At 63.2% G+C, this 20,182-nt stretch overlaps 1 protein-coding gene across 1 annotated transcript; it reads right to left on the bottom strand.

The window, feature by feature from the left end:
- Nucleotides 1–1,993: 1,993 nt before the first annotated feature.
- HCN2 (hyperpolarization activated cyclic nucleotide gated potassium and sodium channel 2) lies at nt 1,994–18,304 on the bottom strand. The gene is made up of 8 exons (XM_054174802.1): nt 17,762–18,304; nt 11,216–11,639; nt 7,650–7,811; nt 5,862–6,080; nt 5,521–5,667; nt 4,240–4,480; nt 3,187–3,351; nt 1,994–3,067 (listed from the first exon to the last, which is right to left on the bottom strand). Exons 1-8 carry the CDS (start codon nt 18,235–18,237, stop codon nt 2,118–2,120), a joined length of 2,784 nt encoding a protein of 927 aa, XP_054030777.1. The 5' UTR covers nt 18,238–18,304; the 3' UTR covers nt 1,994–2,117.
- Between the last annotated feature and the right edge of the window lie 1,878 nt (nt 18,305–20,182).

Here is a 20,182-nt window from a genome sequence, read left to right as displayed (position 1 = left end):
GAGCTTGCCAGGTTAGTGCCAGTTCTGGGGTGTCATTTCTGTCACCCCCTCTGCCTCCTGTCCATTCCTGCCCTGGTGCTGCTTTGTGCCCTGCTCCAGCTGCTGGCACTGTCACCACTGTCCTGCAGTGCAGCCTGTGTGGCTCCCAGGTCATTTCCAGGGATGGTTTTCACTTCTCAGTGGCTCAGGCAGGGAAAACCTCTAAGGGGAGGGTGGGAGTGGAAGTGTAAGATACTGTAAATAAAAACGGTTTTGGAAGTACTGGATGGGAGCTGTGTCCTTCTCAGCACCTTGAGCCAACGGCTGGGGGGTGCCTGGGGCCTGCCAGACTCCTCCTGTGAGTCCTGAAGAGGTGGCACTGGTGTCCTGGCCCTGCTGTTATTCACAGAGCTATCAGAGAATCACTAAAGGGTTGGAAAAGACCTCTAAGGTCACCAAGTGCAACCTGCTGCCCAACGCTTCCAGGACCACTGGGCCCTGTCCCACAGTGCCACATCTACTCCTTCTGATCACCTCCAGGGACAGTGACTCCACCACTTCCCTTGGCTGCCTCTTCCAGTGCTTCACCAGTGTTCTGGAAATGCTTTTGTAGCAGGAACAGAGACAAAACTCTCCTGCAGCACAGCCTGGCCAGTGCTGCTGCAGTGGAAGCAGCAGGAGCAGGGCTTGAGCAGGGCCTGACCGAAGCTGCCTGACCATTGCCTTCCCAGCCAGGAGCCCCAGGAGCCTCTGAGCTTCCAGCTCTCTTGTCCCATGGCTGTGTGACTGTGGCTGCTCCTGCAGCAGCTGAGCTTGGAGATCTCACAGCTGGAGCTGCATCTTTGGCCCAGCTCTCCCTGAGCCCTGTATCTGCTGGCTCCAGTTTGCAGCCTGCTCCTCGCCCGTGCTTGGAGCAGGGACATGGTGCTGCCAGCAAGGGGAAAGGTGCTGGGAGGAGATTTTTCCACCTTGTCATTTTTTTTCTGGCAGGGAAGCAGCTCTTGAAAGGAACAAAGCTGCTTCCAGCAGCCCAGCCTGGGGCTGTGCCCGGTGGCAGGCTCCCAGGGCTGGGCGAGGAGAGGGGAGGGGGGAGGGAAGCAGCCGGAGCCACGGCAGGGAGGGAAAGTGGCGAAGAAGCGGAGACGGAGTCGTGCGTAGCTCTGTCAGTCGCTGACGTTTATTGCACAGGATGGGCTGGATGGAGAGGTGGACGCCTGGAGCGGGGCCCTGGCCCGGGGCTGGCGTGGGGCCCCCTCGTCCGCAGTCACTGCTTACATTCAACGTGGGAGGCTCTGGAGTGCGAGGCAGAGGCAGAAGTGCACGTCTCACACTCACACACACGCATGCACGCTCACACTAACACTCACAGGTACCCACACACACCCCTGTGCCTTCCCCTGACCGCCCCAGGGAGCAGCCCCAGGGTGAGGACTCGGCTCCAGCGTCTGCCTCTGCCCCACTGCTGACTACTCAGGGCCACCTTTAACCACCCGCAGCCCCAGGGCCAGGTTTGGGGGGGCGGGGGGACAGTGGGGGTGTGGGGTGCTCACAAGCTTCAGGGGCGACCGTCCCTCAGAACCACCACCCCTCCTCCCCCAACTTACCTCCAGTCCTGGCCGTCACCCCTTGCCTGGGGCTGTGGGAGGGGAGGCAGGGACAGGCGCCGGGGGCTGCCCAGCCCGGCTGCAAGCCCCGGGGGGTGTCCTGCGGACGCACGGCACACGCGTGGGTGGGGACTCAGGTCACAGATATCATATACAGCGTTGGTCACGGGGACGATGCAGCGGTGGCTTCGATGGGGAGGCTGGGGGGGGCAGTGGGGGCTTCGCCGCAGGGAGCAGGAGAGATGGAGCCACACTTTGGTTGGAGGCGACGCAGCCGGAGGGGCTCAGCCCGGCCCCCGTCCTGTCCCCGCGGTGGGTTGGGGGGCGGGGGGGAGCAGGGGCTCCGTGCCCACTCCCGGCAGTTGCCCCACTCTGTAGCGTGCGGCGAGGGGAAGCCGGATGGGGCTGGTGGCCAGCGGGGTGGCCACGGCCCTCCCCCGGTGTTCCTTGTCAGGACGGTGCAGGGTGGGCAGAGGGGCGAGGCGGGGCTCAGTGCCGCAGCCCCCTCCGGTGAGCTCGTCCCCGGGGCGGAGGTCACAAGTTGGAAGACAGCCTGGACTTGGCCGGGTCCGTGTCGGGCGTGCTGGCCGCCGAATCCTTGCGTGCCGCCGCCGAGTCCTGCGGCAGGGCGGGCGGCCCCGTGTGCACCGAGCCCCCCACCGCCGTCGGGTGGGCTGCAGCCCCTCGCGGGGGCGCCTGGACCCGCAGCCCGGCCGGGGGGCCGGGGCCCGGGGAGGCAGCAGCTGGGCCCCCACCGATGGAGGTGGAGGACTCGCGGGCCGAGGCCGGGGGGCTCTGGGTGCTGCCGGCCGCCAGCCCGTGCGGCAGAGAGGGCTGCGAGGCGGACAGGGGCCTCGAATCCTGGCTGAGGCTGCTGGTGTGCAGCGCCTGCGTGCTCTTGTGGGCGGCCAGGCGCTGGGGGGAGCCGGGGGTCTGCTGCTGGCTGAGGGAGAGCTGCGAGCCCAGCTGCCCCGGGCTGGCTCCGTAGGCGAACGTCCGGCCGGCCAGGGGGCTTTGGGACGGCGGACTGGCCGCGGTGAAGGCGCTGGTGGAGGCAGACAGGGCGGCAGGCTGCCCCGGGTCCTGCGAGGGCGAGGGGTTGGCGTGGGGCACGGGGGGCTGCGGCTGCTGCGGGGGGCTCTGCTGCAGCAGGACCGGGGAGACGGCGAAGGGGCTGGGCACGGCCTGGGCGTACTGCAAGCGGCGCATCATGCGGGGCGAGCCCAGGGCCATGGAGCCCACCAGCGGGCTGGCCATCTGCGGGCAGAAGCTCATGGCCACGGCTTGCTGGAGGGTGGCGATGGCAGAGGTGACCTGGGGCTGCACCGGGCTGTACACGGCCGTGTGCTGCTGCAGCTCCGCCTGCTGCACCATCTCCCGGTCGTACTTGACGATCTCCTGGATGATTTCGTTCTCCTGGTTGTTGAAGACGCCCGAGTTGAGGTCGTGCTGCACTTTGTGGAGCAGGATGGAGTTCTTCTTCCCTGCAGGGAGAGGGCCGGGACGGAGAGCGCCGTCAGGCTCCGGCACCGGGGCTCCCACGCTCCATGGGGCGGGCCAGAGCCCCCTCAGCCCTCCCACCAGCCCCCTCCCCGTGCCCTACCGATGCGGTCGAGGCGATCGATGGCCACGGTCTCAAAGGCTCTTCTCATCATGGGGTACTCCTCCAGCACCTCGTTGAAGTTGTCCACCGAGAGGGAGTAGAGGCGGCAGTAGGTGTCTGCCCGCACGCTGGCTGTGCGCCGGCCCCGGGTCAGCAGGCAGATTTCTGGGGAGGGGGTGGGGAACCCACCAGTGCCAAGGTCAAACCCAGCACCAGCGAGGGCTGGGAACTGGGGCAGGTGAGAACCACCACACGGTGGGTGCCCTGGCACAGCGCAGGCACCCCAGGGTGCCTCTGGCAGACTCAGGCTCCAGCCCTGGCTCCAGGAGTCGTTCTGCAGCGACAGCAGTGCTCAGCCCTGCCTGCTGCATGGCTGCATGCACCTCTGGCTGGCTGTCCTGTGTCTGTCTCTGTGTGTGTGCACCATGGCCATCAAACCATGACCCCCAGCTGCTATGGCCATACCTTTCTTGGACACCTCCAGGGATGGGTGGGGACTCCACCACCTCCCTGGGCAGCCTGTTCCAATCCCTGACCCTTCTTAGAATCACAGAATTGTTAGGCTTGGAAGGGACCTCAAGGCTCAGCCAGTTCCATCCCCCCCTGCCATGGGCAGGGACACCTCACACTACAGCAGGTTGCTCACAGCCACATCCAGCCTGGTCTTAAACACCTCCAGGCAGGAGGCTTCCACCACCTCTCTGGGCAACCTGTGCCAGTCTCTCACCACCCTCATGGGCAAGAACTTCCTGACATCCAATCTGAATCTCCCCATTTCTAGTTTTGCTCCATTCCCCCCAGTCCTATCACTCCCTGACACCCTCAAAAGTCCCTCCCCAGCTTTCTTGGAGCCCCCTTCAGCTACTGGAAGGCCACAAGAAGGTCTCCTCGGAGCCTTCTCTTCTCCAGGCTGAGCAGCCCCAGCTGCCTCAGTCTGTCCTCACAGGAGAGCAGCTCCAGCCCCCTGCTCTGCTTCCTCCTGACAGCCAATCTGAAGGGTGCAGCAGAGAAGCTGCTCCTCATCTCCAAGCCAAGCCTCCAGCGCCAGCTCACCTCCGAAGTAGGAGCCGTCGGAGAGTTTCATCTCCTTGTTGCCCTTGGTGAGGATGCTGACCACCCCGTGCTGGATGAAGTACATCTTCTTGCCGATGGTCCCCTCCCGGATGATGTAGTCACCCGGCTGGAACACCTCGAACTTGAGCTTGGTGAGCATGGCGGTGACGAAGTTGGGGTCGGCGTTGGCAAACAGCGGCATGGAGGCCACCAGCTTGCGGCAGTTGAAGTTCACTATTTCCTGCAGGGACCAGGAGGTGAGGATGGGGCTCTCAACCTGTCAGCACACCCTCCCTCCCCGCCCCCAGCACACACACACACGCTTGGAGCTGCAAAGCCGGAGCAAGAGCTGCTCAATCCCAAGCAGATGCACTGCTGGAGCTGGGCACGGGGACGATGCAGCAGTGGCTGCGATGGGGAGGCTGGGGGGGCAGTGGGGGCTTTGCTGCAGGGAGCAGGAGAGATGGAGCCACACTTTGGTTGGAGGAGGCTGGGGGGGCAGTGGGGGCTTTGCTGCAGGGAGCAGGAGAGATGGAGCCACACTTTGGCTGGAGGAGGCTGGGGGGGCAGTGGGGGCTTTGCTGCAGGGAGCAGGAGAGATGGAGCCACACTTTGGCTGGAGGAGGCTGGAAGGGCAGTGGGGGCTTTGCTGCAGGGAGCAGGAGAGATGGAGCCACACTTTGGCTGGAGGAGGCTGGAAGGGCAGTGGGGGCTTTGCCAAAGGGAGCAGGAGAGATGGAGCCACACTTTGGCTGGAGGAGGCTGAGGGGGCAGTGGGGGCTTTGCCAAAGGGAGCAGGAGAGATGGAGCCACACTTTGGCTGGAGGAGGCTGGGGGGGCAGTGGGGGCTTTGCTGCAGGGAGCAGGAGAGATGGAGCCACACTTTGGCTGGAGGAGGCTGGGGGGGCAGTGGGGGCTTTGCTGCAGGGAGCAGGAGAGATGGAGCCACACTTTGGTTGGAGGAGGCTGGGGGGGCAGTGGGGGCTTTGCTGCAGGGAGCAGGAGAGATGGAGCCACACTTTGGTTGGAGGCGATGCATCTGGAGGGGCTCAGCCTGGCCCCTATCGTGCCCCCACGGTGGGTTGGGGGGCGAGAGGGAGCAGGGGGGAGCAGGGGCTCTGTGCCCACTCCTGGCAGTTGCCCCACTCTGTAGCGTGCGGCGAGGGGAAGCCGGAGGGGACTGGAAGTGGTGGGACTCGCAGCCCCTCCATGGGCAGAGGTGGGGTCCCATCCTCAACCTCAGCATCCCCTAGGCAGCTCCCCAGCCCCTGGGGCTCCTACCTCACGGAGGGGCTCGTTGAGCTCCCCCAGGATGCTGTCCTCATCGAACATCTTGCCCTGGTAGCGGTGCTCGTAGTAGTCATGGATCTTCTGGCGGAAGTCAGCGGGCAGCTTGTGGAAGGACATGTACTGCTCCACCTGCTTGTACTGTGGGGAGAGACCAGGTCAGCACCCAGCTGGACCCCACCACCACCCCCTTCCCACTCCATGGGGCGGGTCCCAGGCCCCTCCTGACTAGCGGGTTCCGCTCCGCCACCTGCGGGCGGTGCGGCGGCTTCAGGAGGGGGCGGCTGGGGGTAGAACAGGACCCACAGACCCCTTCCGGCCCGCCCCGGTCCTACCTTCTCCTGGTACTGGCGCCGGGAGGAGTCCAGCGACTGGATGAGGGCAGTGGCGTGGCCGATGAACATGGCGTAGCAGGTGGCCCCCACGATCATGCTGAGCATGGTCAGCCAGATGTCCGTCATGCTCTCGGGGGCCTGCTTCCCGTAGCCGATGCAGAGCATGTGGCTCATGGACTTGAAGAGGGCGAAGGAGTAGAGCTCGCTCCAGGAGTCGTTCTGCGGACACAGCAGCGCTCAGCCCTGCCTGCTGCATGGCTGCATGCACCTCTGGCTGTCTGTCCTGTGTCTGTCTGTCTCTGTGTGTGTGCACCATGGCCCCCCAACCATGGCCCCCAGCTGCCATGTCCACACCATTCTTGAAGGCCTCCAGGGATGGATGAGGACTCCACCACCTCCCTGGGCAGCCTGTTCTGATCCCTGACCACTCTGGCAGCAAAGAAATTGTTCCTCCTCTCCATCCTAACCCTCCCCTGGCACAATTTCAGGCCATTCTCTCTCTTTCACAGAATCAGCCAGCTTGGAAAAGACCTCAGAGATCATCAAGTCCAACCTAGTACCTAACACCTCCTGACTACTAAACCATGGCTTCAAGTGCTTTCCATCACCTAATCCTACTGAGAAGAGCCTGGCTCCAACCTCTCTTTCAGGGAGCTCTAGAGAGCACCGAGGTCTCCCCCTCAGCTCCCTCTTCTCATACTGAGCACTCCCCTTTCCCTCAGCTGCTCCTCACCAGCCCTCTTCTCCAGACCCTTCACCAGTTTGGTTGCCCTTCAAGCTGGCTGCTTGCAGCACTCACACTCAGGAGCTCCCAGCCGTGGCTGGGACAGAGGACAGCTGCAGGCAGGGACAGGCAGCCCCGCACAAAGCCCTGGGTGTCCTTGGGGAGGAGAAGCACAGGACAGGGAGAAGGGCAAAGGGAGGAAGCCGGGCGGGGGGGTGGGGAAGGCAACGGAGCAGAGAGGGAAACATAGGCAGAAAGGGATGAGAAGGATGGAGGGAGGAAAGAGCCATTTGGAGTAGGATGCGGGGCTGAGAGGGAGCAATTAGAAACGTGGGCCATTATTTATTAATCACAGCTTTGCTGCTAATGAGCAGGAGCAGGCGGCAGGGGACAGGGCAGAGGAGCCGCAGCGGAGGAGCCGCATCGGCAGCTTCCGCCTGCCGGGATCGATGCCCTGTCCCCGGGGTCCAGCAGGACCTCGCCAGGGAGGCTGTCTGCAGCACCGAGCTGGCACAGGGATGGCTCTGGATGGGCTGGAAGGTGTCCAGAGAAGGGCCACGAGGACAAGCAGAGGGCTGGAGCTGCTCTCCTGTGAGGACAGACTGAGGGAGTTGGGGCTGTTCAGCCTGGAGAAGAGAAGGCTCTGAGGAGAACTTCTTGTGGCCTTCCAGGATCTGAAGGGGGCTACAAGAAAGCTGGGGAAGGACTTTTGAGGGTGTCAGGGAGGGATAGGACTGGGGGGATGGAGCAAAACTAGAAATGGGTAGATTCAGATTGGATGTCAGGAAGAAGTTCTTCCCCATGAGAGTGGTGAGAGCCTGGCACAGGCTGCCCAGGGAGGTGGTGGAAGCCTCCTGCCTGGAGGTGTTTAAGACCAGGCTGGATGTGGCTGTGAGCAACCTGCTGTAGTGTGAGGTGTCCCTGCCCATGGCAGGGGGCTTGGAACTGGCTGAGCCTTGAGGTCCCTTCCAACCCTGACAGTTCTGTGATTCTGTGATCCCTGGGGTGGGTGGAGAGAGGCCAGGCAGGGCAGCAGGCAGGGAGCACAGGGGGTTGGCACTCACCACCATGCCGTTGATGGAGACCCAGCAGTTCTGGGGGAAGTCCTGCAGCATGGGCACCAGGAACTGGAGGCAGCCATCCCAGTGGCACAGCAGCAGCATCATGCCAATGAGGTTGATGATCCTCATCACGGCGCTGGCCAGGTCGTAAGTCATGTGGAAAATCTGCAGGTGGAGCGGTCGGGGGCAGGGGGTGAGTGCAGGAACCATCCTCCCATGCCCAGGCTTGCTCGGAGCACTGCCCCCCACCGCCGCGGCCACAAGAGGCACTGGCAGCCGGCCCGGCCCCGGCCCTCCCACCTATTTATAGCCCTCGGGAGGCCGCCGGGCTGCCGCCCCGGGAAGCACTAATGGCTGCGAGCTCTGAGGGGGATAAGGCAGCGCTGGGCGGACGCTCAGGGAGAGGGAAACGCCCTGGGCAGCCCCTGGGGCAGCGAGGCTGGCACCAGCCACGGGGCAGCTTTTGGGAAAGAGGGTCTGAGGTGCCCACGTCAGGGGGAGGGCTGGTGGACCTGCCTTCAGAAGCAGCTGCCGGCACTCAGCACCTCTGTTGCTCCCTGTGCCATCCCACAGCTCACACGAGGGCAGAGGTTTTCACCCTACACCCACACCTCTGGCCAAGTCCCTGTCCCAGTCCAGCTTTGGCACCCACATGGACAAACCCAGGGGCAGAGACAAGTCCTCCTGGTTGCAGCTAAGCCACAGGCTGAGGACTTGCTCCTTGGCCTTCAATATCTTTAAGGTGCAGAAAAGATGAATTCAAGAGAGGGGTGGAAAAAGAAAGTGAAGCTCCCAATCTTCCCTCCCCACCTGCAGAGCCAAGGCTGGAGCCCTACAGCAGCTCACAGCTGAGGCATGGCAAAAGCAGGGCAAGAGCATGGGCATGGCGAGGGCACGACCTCCCTGGGCCCAGGCAGGGCACACAGTGCAGGCAGGACGAGGCCGAGCCGGTGCCCATCTGAACCAGGTGCAGCCTGAAGGGCTGTGGAAGAGGCAGCCCGAGGCGAGGGCAGAAGCAGCCTCAGCCCCATCACTGCTGGCCTTGGGCATGGCCCTTCCCCTCCTCTAACCACCACCAAGGCTGGCAGGACCAAAACTAGAGAGCTGGAACCCCCCCGACCGCCCAAGACGCTCCCTAGGGTCTGCCTGCCCTGACCGCGGAGCCGCCGGCAGCAGACGAGGTCCCGGCGGGATCAGGGCTCGGCTGTGCTCCCCCCGCCCCCTGTAAGCGGATGCGATTACCAGGATAATCTGCACAGCTTTAACTCGTCCCGGGGCTTAACTCCTCCCCGGGGCTCTCCCTGATAAGTCCCAGCTGAAAGTGAAAAGGGTGCGGAGAGGAGTCCTGGCTGGCAGGGGAAAGGGTGAGAGGGGCAGAGGTGGTTTGGGGCTTTGCAGGAGGCTCCAGACCCTGAGAAAGGAGAGGGAGAAGAGTACCGGGGTGTGGGCGGTGGAGCTGCAGCTTCTCCCCCCAAGCCCAGGAGCCAGGGGCAGATGCCAGAGATGCAGAGAGGTTCTTGAGGCTCTGCCGGGCACCAGCCAGGACAGCCACACTCCATCCTGCCACCCCCTGCAGCCAGGGCCTGGGGAATCTCCCAGGGGGTCAGGCCAGGTCAGAGTCAGACCCAGACAGAGGGTAAACAGCTGGGGGGCTGCCAGGCATGAGCACCCTGAACCCACCCCAGCTCACAGAGCTGCCCTTTGCCTTTGCGTGGCAGAGGCACGGGAAGGTCCAGGGCTGTCCCCACAGCCACCGGAGCCAATGTCACCATCCCCAGGCTGCTCTGCAAGTCCCTTCCAGACACCTGGCCAAGAGCCACACATGCCCTGGCCAGCAGAGCTGCCGCCAGGGACCTGCCCACGCACCAGAACCACGCAGCAAAGCCAAGCACACCAGGGTGGCACGTCCCCTCCCAGCCCCCACACGGCCCCGGCTGCACCGAGCCCAGGCAGCACCCTGCCTCCTGCCCCGGGCACCCTGAGCTCCCCCTGCCCCGGCAAAGGGCTCCTGCAGCCCTCTCCAAGGTCCTGGCAGAGCAAGCAGAAGGGTCTGGAGTCACAAAGCAGTGAGCTGAGCAGGTGGAGATGTCCAGCTGTGGATGGTGCCATACCATGGCACTGGGACTGGCTGTGCAAACCCCATGGCACTGGGACTGGCTGTGCAAACTCCATGGCATGCAGGCAGGTGCATGGGCACCCCACACACACCCCATGAACACCCCCACAACCCCCACACACATCCCCCCCCCCCACTCACAGAGCCATCCACTGGCCCCACAGACCAAATCCAACACACTGCTCCAGTTTGAAGGAGGAACTTTAGCCTAGATCCTGGCTGCAAAGACTGAAAGTAAAATCAATTCCCATTGGATGTGAAAGGAAAAGAATGCTAAGTGCTGCAGAATTCATTGGGTTCCTAATGGGAATAGAGAGGAGAGGCATAAACAGTTCTCTCTCTTCTTCCTCTGTCACTTCTGCTTGCAACTTCTCTCTCTCTCTCCCGTGGCCTTGCCAGGGGTAGCTCTGTTGTGACTACTGTGTGAGGTAACAGGGAAGGAGGGAGGGAGTAGGGGAGGAGGTGAAGGTGCTCCCTGGATCCATCCAGGGGGGAATCTGAGGAGTTTCTGTGCTGTGTATGAACTGTAAATCTGTGTACATTGCACATCTCTTGTATGTGTTGTACATACTCACTGCATTTCAGACCTCCAGATTGTAGTCTGCTTGTAAACTGTAAAGAGCTTCATTTGCTCCCATCCCAAACAGCTTCAGTCCCTTCCATCCCAAACAGTTAATTCCCTCCCATCCCAAACAGCTTCAGTCCCTTCCATCCCAAACAGTTAATTCCCTCTCATCCGAAACAGCTTAATTCCCTTCCATCCCAGTTAATTCTCTCCTATCCCAAACAGCTTCATTCAATTCCATCCCAAACAGCTTCATTCATTTCCATCCCAGTTAATTCCCTCCCATCCCAAACAGCTTCATTCAATTCCATCCCAATCAATTCCCTCCCATCCCAAACAGCTTTGTTCACTTCCATCCCAAACAGTTAATTCCCTTCCATCCCAAACAGCTTCATTCAGTTCCATCCCTAAAATCTTCATTCCCTCCCATCCCAAACAGCTTCATTCCCTTCCATCCTAAACAGCTTCCTTCACTGGATCCCAAACAGCTTCATTCCTCCCATCCCAAACAGCTTAATTCACTTCCACCCCAAACACCTTCATTCCTCCCCTCCCAAACAGCTTCATTCACTTCCACCCCAAACACCTTCATTCCTCCCCTCCCAAACACCTTCATTCCTCCCACCCCAAACACCTTCATTCCCCCCCACCCCAAAATGAGCTGGCTCTGAGCAATTTTACTTTGGGGGTGGGGGGGGAGCAATTCTCCAGACTACTTTGGGGGGTGTTTAATTTCAACCCCCCACCTCCCCACCCCCTCCCAGCTCCTTGGGCAGCCCCCTCCCTTCCCCACCCCCACCCCCCACCCCCCGCAGCCCCTCCAACCCTCACGGGGGCCCTGCCTGGCTCCCGCTCCCCTCAGGCCGGGGGGTCCCGGGGGGTCCTCACCTCCTCCCACTGGTGGATGTAGCGGATGAGGCGGGAGAGGCGCAGCAGCCGCAGCAGGCTGAGGATCTTGGTGAAGCGGACGATGCGCAGGGCGCGGGCGGTCTTGTAGACCTCCGAGTCGATGCCCTTCTCCACGATGAGGAAGACGTAGTCCACGGGGATGGAGGAGACAAAGTCCACCACAAACCAGGTCTTGAGGTACTTCTTCTTGATCTTCTCGGGGTCCAGGATGATCTCCGTGTTGTCCTCGATGACGATCCCCGTCCGGAAGTTCAGCACCAGGTCCATCAGGAAGAAGGTGTCGGAGACCACGTTGAACACGATCCAGGGAGCTGTGGTCTCCTCCTTGAAGAAGGTGATGCCCACGGGGATGATGATGAGGTTGCCCACCATGAAGAGCAGCATTGTGAAGTCCCAGTAAAACCTGGGAAGCCAGAGGATGGAACAGGGTATCGCCGGTGCCCTGCCGCCACCCTCCGCCTTGAGGGCACCTGGCCGCTGTGCCCGGCCCTAAGGGACTGATGCCTCTGCTGTAGCCATCTCAGCCTCAGACACCTTGCTCCTCCCTCAAGGAAGCACATCTTGCTTCTCCACCCCTCAAAACTGCCCCTGGGGCTGATCCCACAGCCCAGCACAGTCCCTGGTCGGGGTGGAGCTGAATAAATGGGGCAGGGGCATGCAGGATGAGGCTGGGGGGTGGGGGGTGGGGGTGTGCCAGCTGCAACTCCTGTGCATTTCTTGGCCAGATGTCTGCCTGGAGCACCCAAACCTAGCCAGGTCTGGGGGTGAGAAGAGAACGATGCCACAGACATCAGTGAGGAGATTGCCACACACTGAGCTACCCCGGGGTAGCCCATGGGCTGGGGACCACCCTTGGCCCCAGCCTGCTGGCCCCAGCAGGGCCATCACACCCTCCACAATCAAGGTCACAGGCGGAGACAGGACAGGAGAGCCCTGGGAGCAGCCCCCACCCTTCCCCATTCCCTGAGGAGGGACCTGAGGTCCGGGGACAGAATCGCTGGGAAGGGACAGGGCCAGCCCGCCCTGGCAGCCCATGCTGCGGTCCCAGTTTCAGGGGGTGCAGAGTGTGATGGGCGCCCAGCAGCGTGGCCGCGGGGAAGGAACCATCGCAGCTGCCGGCAGCGCAGATCACGTAGGGCTGCAGCTGGAGCTGGCGCCGCTGCAGCCTGGTCAGACAGCAGAGGGGGTGAGCAGCCCCTTCTGCCTCTGCCTTTGCCTTTGCCTCTGCCTCTGCCAGGGCTGCAGGGCTCCTCCCAGGCACCATCCTTCCCTGCTTCACCCCCATCCTGCTCTCCTTTCTCCTTGTCCCCATCTCCTGGGCCACCAATGACCTTTCCGAGCATCTGCAAGGTCACAGCAGCCCCATCCCAGCAGGATCGTGCAGAGGGGATCCCAGCCCCCTGCTCCCCTCCTGCCCCTCACCCCAGCCTGGGGGGAAGCAGGAGGGGAGGATGCTCCTCGGTGCCACACTCAGGACCCTTGCCCGTGTGGCTCGCCTCAGCCCATCCTGCCACACTTCCCACCCCAGGCAGGAGCCCCTGGGAGCTGCTCTGGCCCTGCTGGGCCCTGGCCACACTGCCAGGAGCCAGGGGGATGAATGGGAGACCCCCACCACGCAGGAAGAAGATAGGGGCCAGATCCATCCCCCCTCCCTGTCAGCGCAGGACCAGAAGGAGCTGAGCATCCCAGCTCCTGACCTTTCTCCAATGACACCTTCCCCACGTGAGACGTTGCCCTGGCAACCGTGAGTGATGTCACTGCTGCACAACGATGACTTCACACCCAGGGCAGTCTCCAGGGTACCCTCCTCAGCTGCCAGCCAGGCTGTGCTCTCCTCACACCCGGGGAGCAAGCTCTGGCCACCGCCACCCAGCAGCTCCAGCGCCCTGCGACCTCCCCGGGGTGGACCCAGACGGAGCCTCGGGCTGCAGCTGCTGGCACGACCTTCCCCAGCCGTGCCAGCATCAGCAGAGCCACTGCTGGGGCTGGGGCAGCCCACGGCGCCAGCACTGGGCAGGACCTGCCCTGCAAACCACCCCTCCCACCGTCTCAGCAGCTCTCCCAACCCTGCTGCACCGCGCGAGTCCTGTGGGGGCATTCTCCACAGGAGGCTGAGCAGAACAAAGATTAAATAACCGTGCCAGCTGGGCACGACTCTGCCCTGGCTCAAATCCCTTTGCAATCTGGCTGAGGCAGGGCTGAATTCGGCCTGCTGAGGAAGATAAACTGCTCCTGATCCCCCAACCCCCCCCACCAGCACACCCAGGACCGACTCTGCGCTCTCTCTTCGGGGACCCGGGTGCGAAGCCAACGCTTTCTTCCTCGGAGGGCAGCATGTGCACAGGAGAGAAAAGGTTCAACCCAGGCTACTAAAAATATCTGGAAACAAATTAATTAGGCTCCTTGGCACCCCCTCCCTAGCTTCTGACCCAGTTGAATGGCAGCGATGGTGACGGAGGATGCCGAAAGCCTCTGCGAGCTGGGGCTGGCTGCTGCCTTCCTGCTCCATCAGATGCCCAGAGCGTGGCACAGCAGTGCTACCCTGCAGCTCCTGGGCAGGAACCCAAGCTGGGGCCATGCCAAGTCTCAGGGACCCCACCACGCTCCTTCCCCCTGGACCTAGGAGCATACCCCTCCTCAGAGCTGCCACCTCAGAGCCGCCACCTCCCCAGCACCTCCAAAACCCCAACACAGACCCCGAGGCTGGAGCGGTGCAGGGCAATGCCAACACCAGCAGGGCCTCCTCATCTACCTGCAGGTATTGCCTGGGAGGTGGCCAGGAGAAACCTCCCCACCCCTGAGCTGTCCAGGGCACAGGACATCAGGGCTGTCCCCACTCAGCTCCATCACCGATGCACAGAGCTCTGGAGGAGCTGCTAGGGACAATCCAGCTGGTGTGGGGGTCGGTGTGGGATCAGCACAGGATCAGGGTGGGATGGGGGTGGGATCAGCACCTCACACACTTGCACCATATACTCTCAATGCTAAAAACCAGGTCACTCTTAGAAGTGGGTTAAGAAGCCAAGAGGAAAAGTTTGCCCGAGCTGAGCTAGCAGCAGGGTGTGGTGCCCAACACTCTGTCCCAGCACAGCCACTTGTGATGAATGACTGCTGCTGCTCTCCCCTGGAAAAGCAGCTTACCCCAGGGGTCCCTGGAGATGGGAGGGGAGGGGGATGGGGGATGGAAAAGAGGCTTTACAAAATCTGCTAAAGGACCCAAAACTTTACAACTCCCCTTCTTGGTTGCAGCCTTTCTTCCTTGGTGGTCAAGTGGTGGCTTGCAGCTCCTCCAGGTTCAAATGCCCAACACTGATGCTGCAAAGGGGCAGAGGAGCTCCTCAACAGCCTCCCCAAGGGCATCAGTCAGACTGGGACCAGCCCCAGTGTGCACCTTGGGAGCCACAGGGAGCCCAGACCCTTCACTCAGAAGCCCCAATGGTGGCACCAGCACCAGGAGGCAGCACAGCCTCCAAACCCTTTTTAAGCCCCAAAGAGGATGGCTCTGGCCCAGCAGCAGCACCAGGGACCTGTGCTCTGGCTGCAGCTTCAGCCCAGTTCAGGTGCTGGAGCAGCTCTTGCCACAGAAACTCACTGCAGGGCAGCAGCAGCTCAGCCCCTGCCCCATGCCTTGTGGAAGCTGGGAGTGCCCTGCTGGAGACAGTGGATGCTGGCACAGCCACAGCAGGAGGCCTCAGGATGCTCACGGGGAGATGGGCACCAGCAGCACCACTGAATCACTGCCTGCATGCAGCTCTCTGCATTCCTGATGCATCCAGGGAAGCGCTGGGGATGGATCCTCCTCCCTTACACAAGCCTCTCACCAGCCAGCAGAGGAAGGGCTCAGCCATGGAGCTGGAGCACACCCTTGCCTCTGGGAGTGCCACCGGCCACCTCCTCATCCCTGGCACCCTACATCTCTGCCCTCAAGACCTCATCATTGCTCCCTGGCCCTCTATATGTCCCTGCCTGGCTCCCTGGGTATAAAGAGATGGGAGTCAGACCAGCAACATGCCCCAGATCACTGCAAAATGAGGGCTGGATGTGGGCCCCCAGCTCCCAACCCCACTCCTGGAGCTGCAGAAGCACCCCCCAGAAATAACAAGACAGGCAAGGCTGCTTGGTGGTTCCCCCCCCTGCCCCTATGAATTAAGAAGCCACAGAGAAGAGAACAGAGCACAGCACCCTCCACAGAGGTGGCTCTGCCTGACACCATCTACCTCAGAGCACAAACCACAAGGTCTCTGTTCCCAGATGTGCAGCTTGGGAATCTCAGCCCAGCCACCCCAGCTGCTTCCTCACCATTCGGTGTCGCATTGGAAACAGCAACTTCCATTCCTGGGAGCAGGTCTGCCCCTGGGTTTGGCATGAGATGATGGCAGTGCTGTGTGTCCACGAGCAGCCAGGCTCTCCAAAGGCTGCTGATTACCAAGTGATGTCACACATGCAGATGGGCAATGATTGCATCTTCAGATGGGCAAAAGGGGGGTTGCAAGGCTCAGGCTCCATTAGCATTAGGAGATCAGCGTTGGATTGCGTGGTTTATTTTAAGGTAGGACGAGGTGGAATGGGTGGCCACATGTCCTCAGCGTGCACGGACAGAGCAGGCTCCTGCTGGGGCTCTCAGCCCTGCCCGGAGCTGCTCCTGTTCGTGTGCACGTTGGTGGAGCAGCCGATGCTGAAGCTCTGCCCGCAGCTCCTCCCCGCTGGGCAGGGAACTCTCCTACGCCACTCACAGCAGCAAAACACAGGCAGAGGCTCTTCCCCCAGAGGCTTTCAAGACTTGGTAAGCGACTCCGGGAGGGATGGAGCCAACAACGTGGGGCTGGCCGGCCAGGGTGACTCCCCAAGGTCACCCCCAGCGCCAGCCCAGGGAGCGATGCTGCCCTGCGCCAGGGAAGACCCCACCAAGGCCTCGGTCCCACCGTGGGCTCCCCACAGGGAGGCCCTGCTCCTGGCAATACCACAGCTTTGCCATCCAGCCCAGATGGCTCAGGGATGGGGGGACACTGGAGCCAGGCCATCACCCCACTCCCAGCCTTTCCCAGCAGCTCACAGCTGCTGAGCGGGACGTGGAGCAGCGCAGAGGGGCAGAGTCCCCCCAGCCTGCTCCGTCACGACAGGGACAGCAGAGCTCCCTCCACCCTGGGACTGGCAATGGCCATGTGGTGCAGCCTGCCCTCACCCTGGTTCTGCAGCACAACCTGGTCCCCAGGCAGCAGGACAAAGAGAGGGCTCCGATGGGTACCCACAGCGGGTTCCCAAAGGGAACGCCTGCCACAAGGGCACAGAAGCCCTGCGCAGAAGGGAAGCCCTGAGAGCAGGTTGAAGGCCTCCAGTTGCTCCTCTGGAAGATGCTGGATCACCCCAGGAGCAGTGCACGAGGGTGGGAGCAAGAGGGGCAGGTGCTGCTCTCAGCCTGCCCAGCCAGGGCAGAGCACACCACCCATGGCCACCTCCTCCTGCCATGGGGACCCTGGCACTAGTGGGCACCCATCAGTGCCAGCAATGAACATCTCCCAGGATCTGGCATCTCCCATTCCAGCAAACCCTCCCTCAAGCCTTGGACTTGGAGCCCTTCACCCCCCTCAGCCAAAGGCTTCTCTGAGGCCACTGGACCAGGGCCCCCAGTGGCTGTGTCACCAGCGATGCCAGCAGGGCCTTGGCCACCCGACCCCACCAGGTGCCATGCCACCTGCCCCAGCCAGGTGAGCCATGTCCCCATCCCGGCAGCTTCCACGTGCCCTGGGAAGCGTTTGGCACCTCTGAGCTCATCCAGGGGCTGCAAGGGGAGAGGGCTGCAGAGCCTTTCTCCCAGGTTCCCCATTCCTCGGCTGGAAGCCACAGAGGATGGACCCTGGGGGCTCCGGTGCTCTTGGAGAGATGAATCCCTCCTCAGGGTCCCTGAAGTGAAGGGACAGGGTGAAGCCTCCTGGGGGAGAGGGGGGCCTTTGCAAAGCACTGCTTGACAGTGGGGAGAGCAGCATGTCCCCCGGGCCAGATCCCAGCCCTGCCAGGGGAGGGGGACAGCCTCCCCCGGGGCGGTTTGGGGGAAGCCAAAGCTCGGTGGGGCTCCAGAGGGGCCCTCCTTGACCGATCCGCTGGAGGCCCCGGGAAGGACGAAGAGATGCCCCTGCCCGGCCCCCCCGGTGGCAGAGCACAGGGCTCCTGGCACCCTGGGATCGCCGGCTGGTCCCGGGGCAGGGGATGCCCGGCCGCGGCCCCTCCCTGCACGCAGCAGCATCCGCGCTGCCACCTCCAGCACAGCTCAAGGTGCCCTCTCCCAGGGCACGGCTCGGCACGGCTCGGCCTCTCCATTCGCCGCCGCCGGGGCCAGCCCTGGGCTCCGCTCTGTCTCTCATCCCCCATTCCCGCCCGCGGTCACCGGGTGTGGATGCTCCGGCCCGGCCCGGTGCCGGTCGCCGTTTGATGCTCCGGCCCGGCCCGGTGCTCATCCTCTCGGGATGCTCCGGGACCGGTGCTCGCCCCCGCGGGGTCCCGCTCGCCCCCCGTCCGGCCGGGCCGCACCTGAAGTCGCTGTAGGGATGGATGATCCAGGCTCCCGCCGACTTGACTCTCTCCTGTTCCCGTTCCACCGCCTTCTGCGAGCCGAACATCCGCAGCGAGAACTTATTAACGCCGGGCTGGAGCATGGCCCCGAACTGCCGCTGCATGAAGCTGGCCTGGCTCCCGCGGGCCTCCTCTCCCGCATCCTCGCCCGCGCCCTCCTCGGCCGCCTTGGCCCCGCCGGGGGATGCGGAGCCGCCGCCGCCGCCACCGCCGCAGGAGAAGGAGACCTTGGGCTCCCGGGGCGGCTCCGGGCCGGGGCTCCGCGGCGGCTCCCCGCGCCGGCACTCGCCATTCGGGGACCCCTTCCCGCCGCGGCTCCGCACTCGCCCCGCCGCAGCCGCTGCCGCCGCCGCCGCTCCGCCGCGCTTGGCCCCTTCGGCTGCTTCTTCCTCGGCCGCCGCCTCCCCGGCCGCCGCACCGCGGCCCGCCCGCATCCTGCCGCCGCTGCCGCCGCCGAAGCCACCGGCGGCCGAGTGTCGCGGGCCGCCGAGGCGGGGGCGGGCCGGGGGCGGGCGGCGGGGATGGGCTTGGGGGCGGGCGGCGGGGACGGGCCGGGAACCGCGCGTCTCCGCAGCTCCCTCCGCCGGTCCAGCCCGGTACCGGACACCGACACGTGCTGCCGGCCACCGGCACTGCACACCGGCTACCAGCCCCCGGCAGCGCAGCCCTCGGCGCGGGGCCGGTGCGGCCGCTGCTCGCCGTGTGCCGGGATTTCAGGGCTGGCTGCAGGGAGGCTGCGAGGGCTCCTCTGCACCGGGAGTAGCCAAGGGGTAACGGCGCGGGCTCCTCGGCGGAGATCCCGGTTAGAAGAAAGAGGATTTTCCCCAGCAAGGACAGGTGGCCACTGGAATCATCTCCCCAGGGCCGAGGTGGAGACCCCAGGACTGAACACGTTAGAGATTCAGCGGGACAGGGGCTGGGGCAGCTTGCTTAGACCCAGCTTTGCTAAGAAAGGTTGGACCAGAGGATCTTTGAGGTCCCTTCCAACCTGAGACTCTGTGATTCCCCCCATGGGGCTCCAGGGCCCAACAGCCCCCGGGCCAGCCCCCCTGCTGGGGTGGGAATGCTCCAGGTGCTGCCCATGTTCATGGAATCATGGAACTGCTTCGTTTGGAAAAGGTCTCTAAGGCAAAGTCCAGCATCAGCCCAACCCCACCATGGCCCTTAAACCCTGTCCCCAAGTGCCATGGCCACACTTACCTTGAACATCTCCAGGGATGAGGGACTCCACCAGCTCCCTGGGCAGCCTGTGCCAATCCCTGATCAGCCTTGCAGCAAAGTTTTTTTCCTCATCTGCCATCTAACCCCTCAGGGACTGACCCCCCCCCAGGACAGGGCAGCTCCTGCATGCTCCAGAAATAGCTTGAGCCAGAAGCTGCAGCTGGACACCAGCTGGGCACCCACACCAGACACAGCCAGGCCCAGTGCTTCAGATGCCAGGAAGAGGTCAGTGGAACCAGCACCTGCTGCCCTCCACCCCAGGAGCCTGATCCTCCTGCTGGGCACGGGGGCACAGCTGGCACAGCCCCGGTTCTGCTGGCTCAGGGCAGGGCAAGGCTTGTCCGGGGTCATGGTGCCACACAGGCACCGTGGCCATGGTGAGTGGCACCATCTGCTGCCCACAGTGCAGGACAGCTGGATGCTGCCCATGCCCAGCATCCCATGCTGGCCTTGGCCAGAGCCAGCCCTGCTCCATGCCCAGGGTGGAGAACAGGCAGTGCTGCAGCCCCTCCCCGGGGCCCCACATGGCAGGACAGCCTAAAACCCACCCTCAGCTGCCAGCAGGCTCACTCTCAGGTCACCCCTTAGCCTGGCATGGCTGCCAGCCACAGCCCATTTCTCCAAACCACCCTGAGCACAGTGCTGGCCCCAAGCTCCCCAGGGAGCCCCAAATAAGCTGAGGCTGTGGCTTAACCTGAGCAGAAGGCTGGGACCCCCCCCAGCAGATGTGCCCTGACCAGCAAGGCAGCAGCTCAGAGCTCACCCTGAGGCCTCGGGAGGCAGAGACCAAGCAGGGTGCTGGCAGTGCCCAGAGCACCCACCCACACTCTTCCTGGCATGGAACAAGGCCCTGTGGCACAGTCCTGATTGCTCTGTCCCTGTGCAGAGCTTGATGTGGCAGCAGCCAAGGCTCTGCCAGGGCAGAGATGAAGCAGTGCCCAGAGCACCCCATCCATGCTCTCCCTGGGCTAGACCAAAGCCCTGTGGCACAGTCCTGCTCCTTCTGTCCCTGTGCAGAGCTTGATGTGGCAGCAACCAAGGCTCTGCCAGGGCAGAGGAGAGGAAGCAGTGCCCAGAGCACCCCATCCATGCTCTCCCAGGGACAGACCAAAGCCCTGTGGCACAGTCCTGCTCCTTCTGTCCCTGTGCAGAGCTTGA

This window comes from Dryobates pubescens, chromosome 31 (assembly GCF_014839835.1).
Source record: "Dryobates pubescens isolate bDryPub1 chromosome 31, bDryPub1.pri, whole genome shotgun sequence".
Taxonomy (NCBI): Eukaryota; Metazoa; Chordata; class Aves; order Piciformes; family Picidae; genus Dryobates; species Dryobates pubescens.
This window is presented reverse-complemented; position numbering and strand designations above follow the sequence as displayed.

Coding starts and splice junctions, on each gene's coding strand:
- HCN2 (XM_054174802.1), bottom strand. CDS start 18,237: ATGCGGGCGGGCCGCGGTGCGGCGGCCGGGGAGGCGGCGGCCGAGGAA. Junction 7,812..11,215: donor ACATCCACCAGTGGGAGGAG/GTGAGGACCCCC, acceptor CTCCACCTGCAG/ATTTTCCACATGACTTACGA. Junction 5,668..5,861: donor GGCGCCAGTACCAGGAGAAG/GTAGGACCGGGG, acceptor CTCTCCCCACAG/TACAAGCAGGTGGAGCAGTA.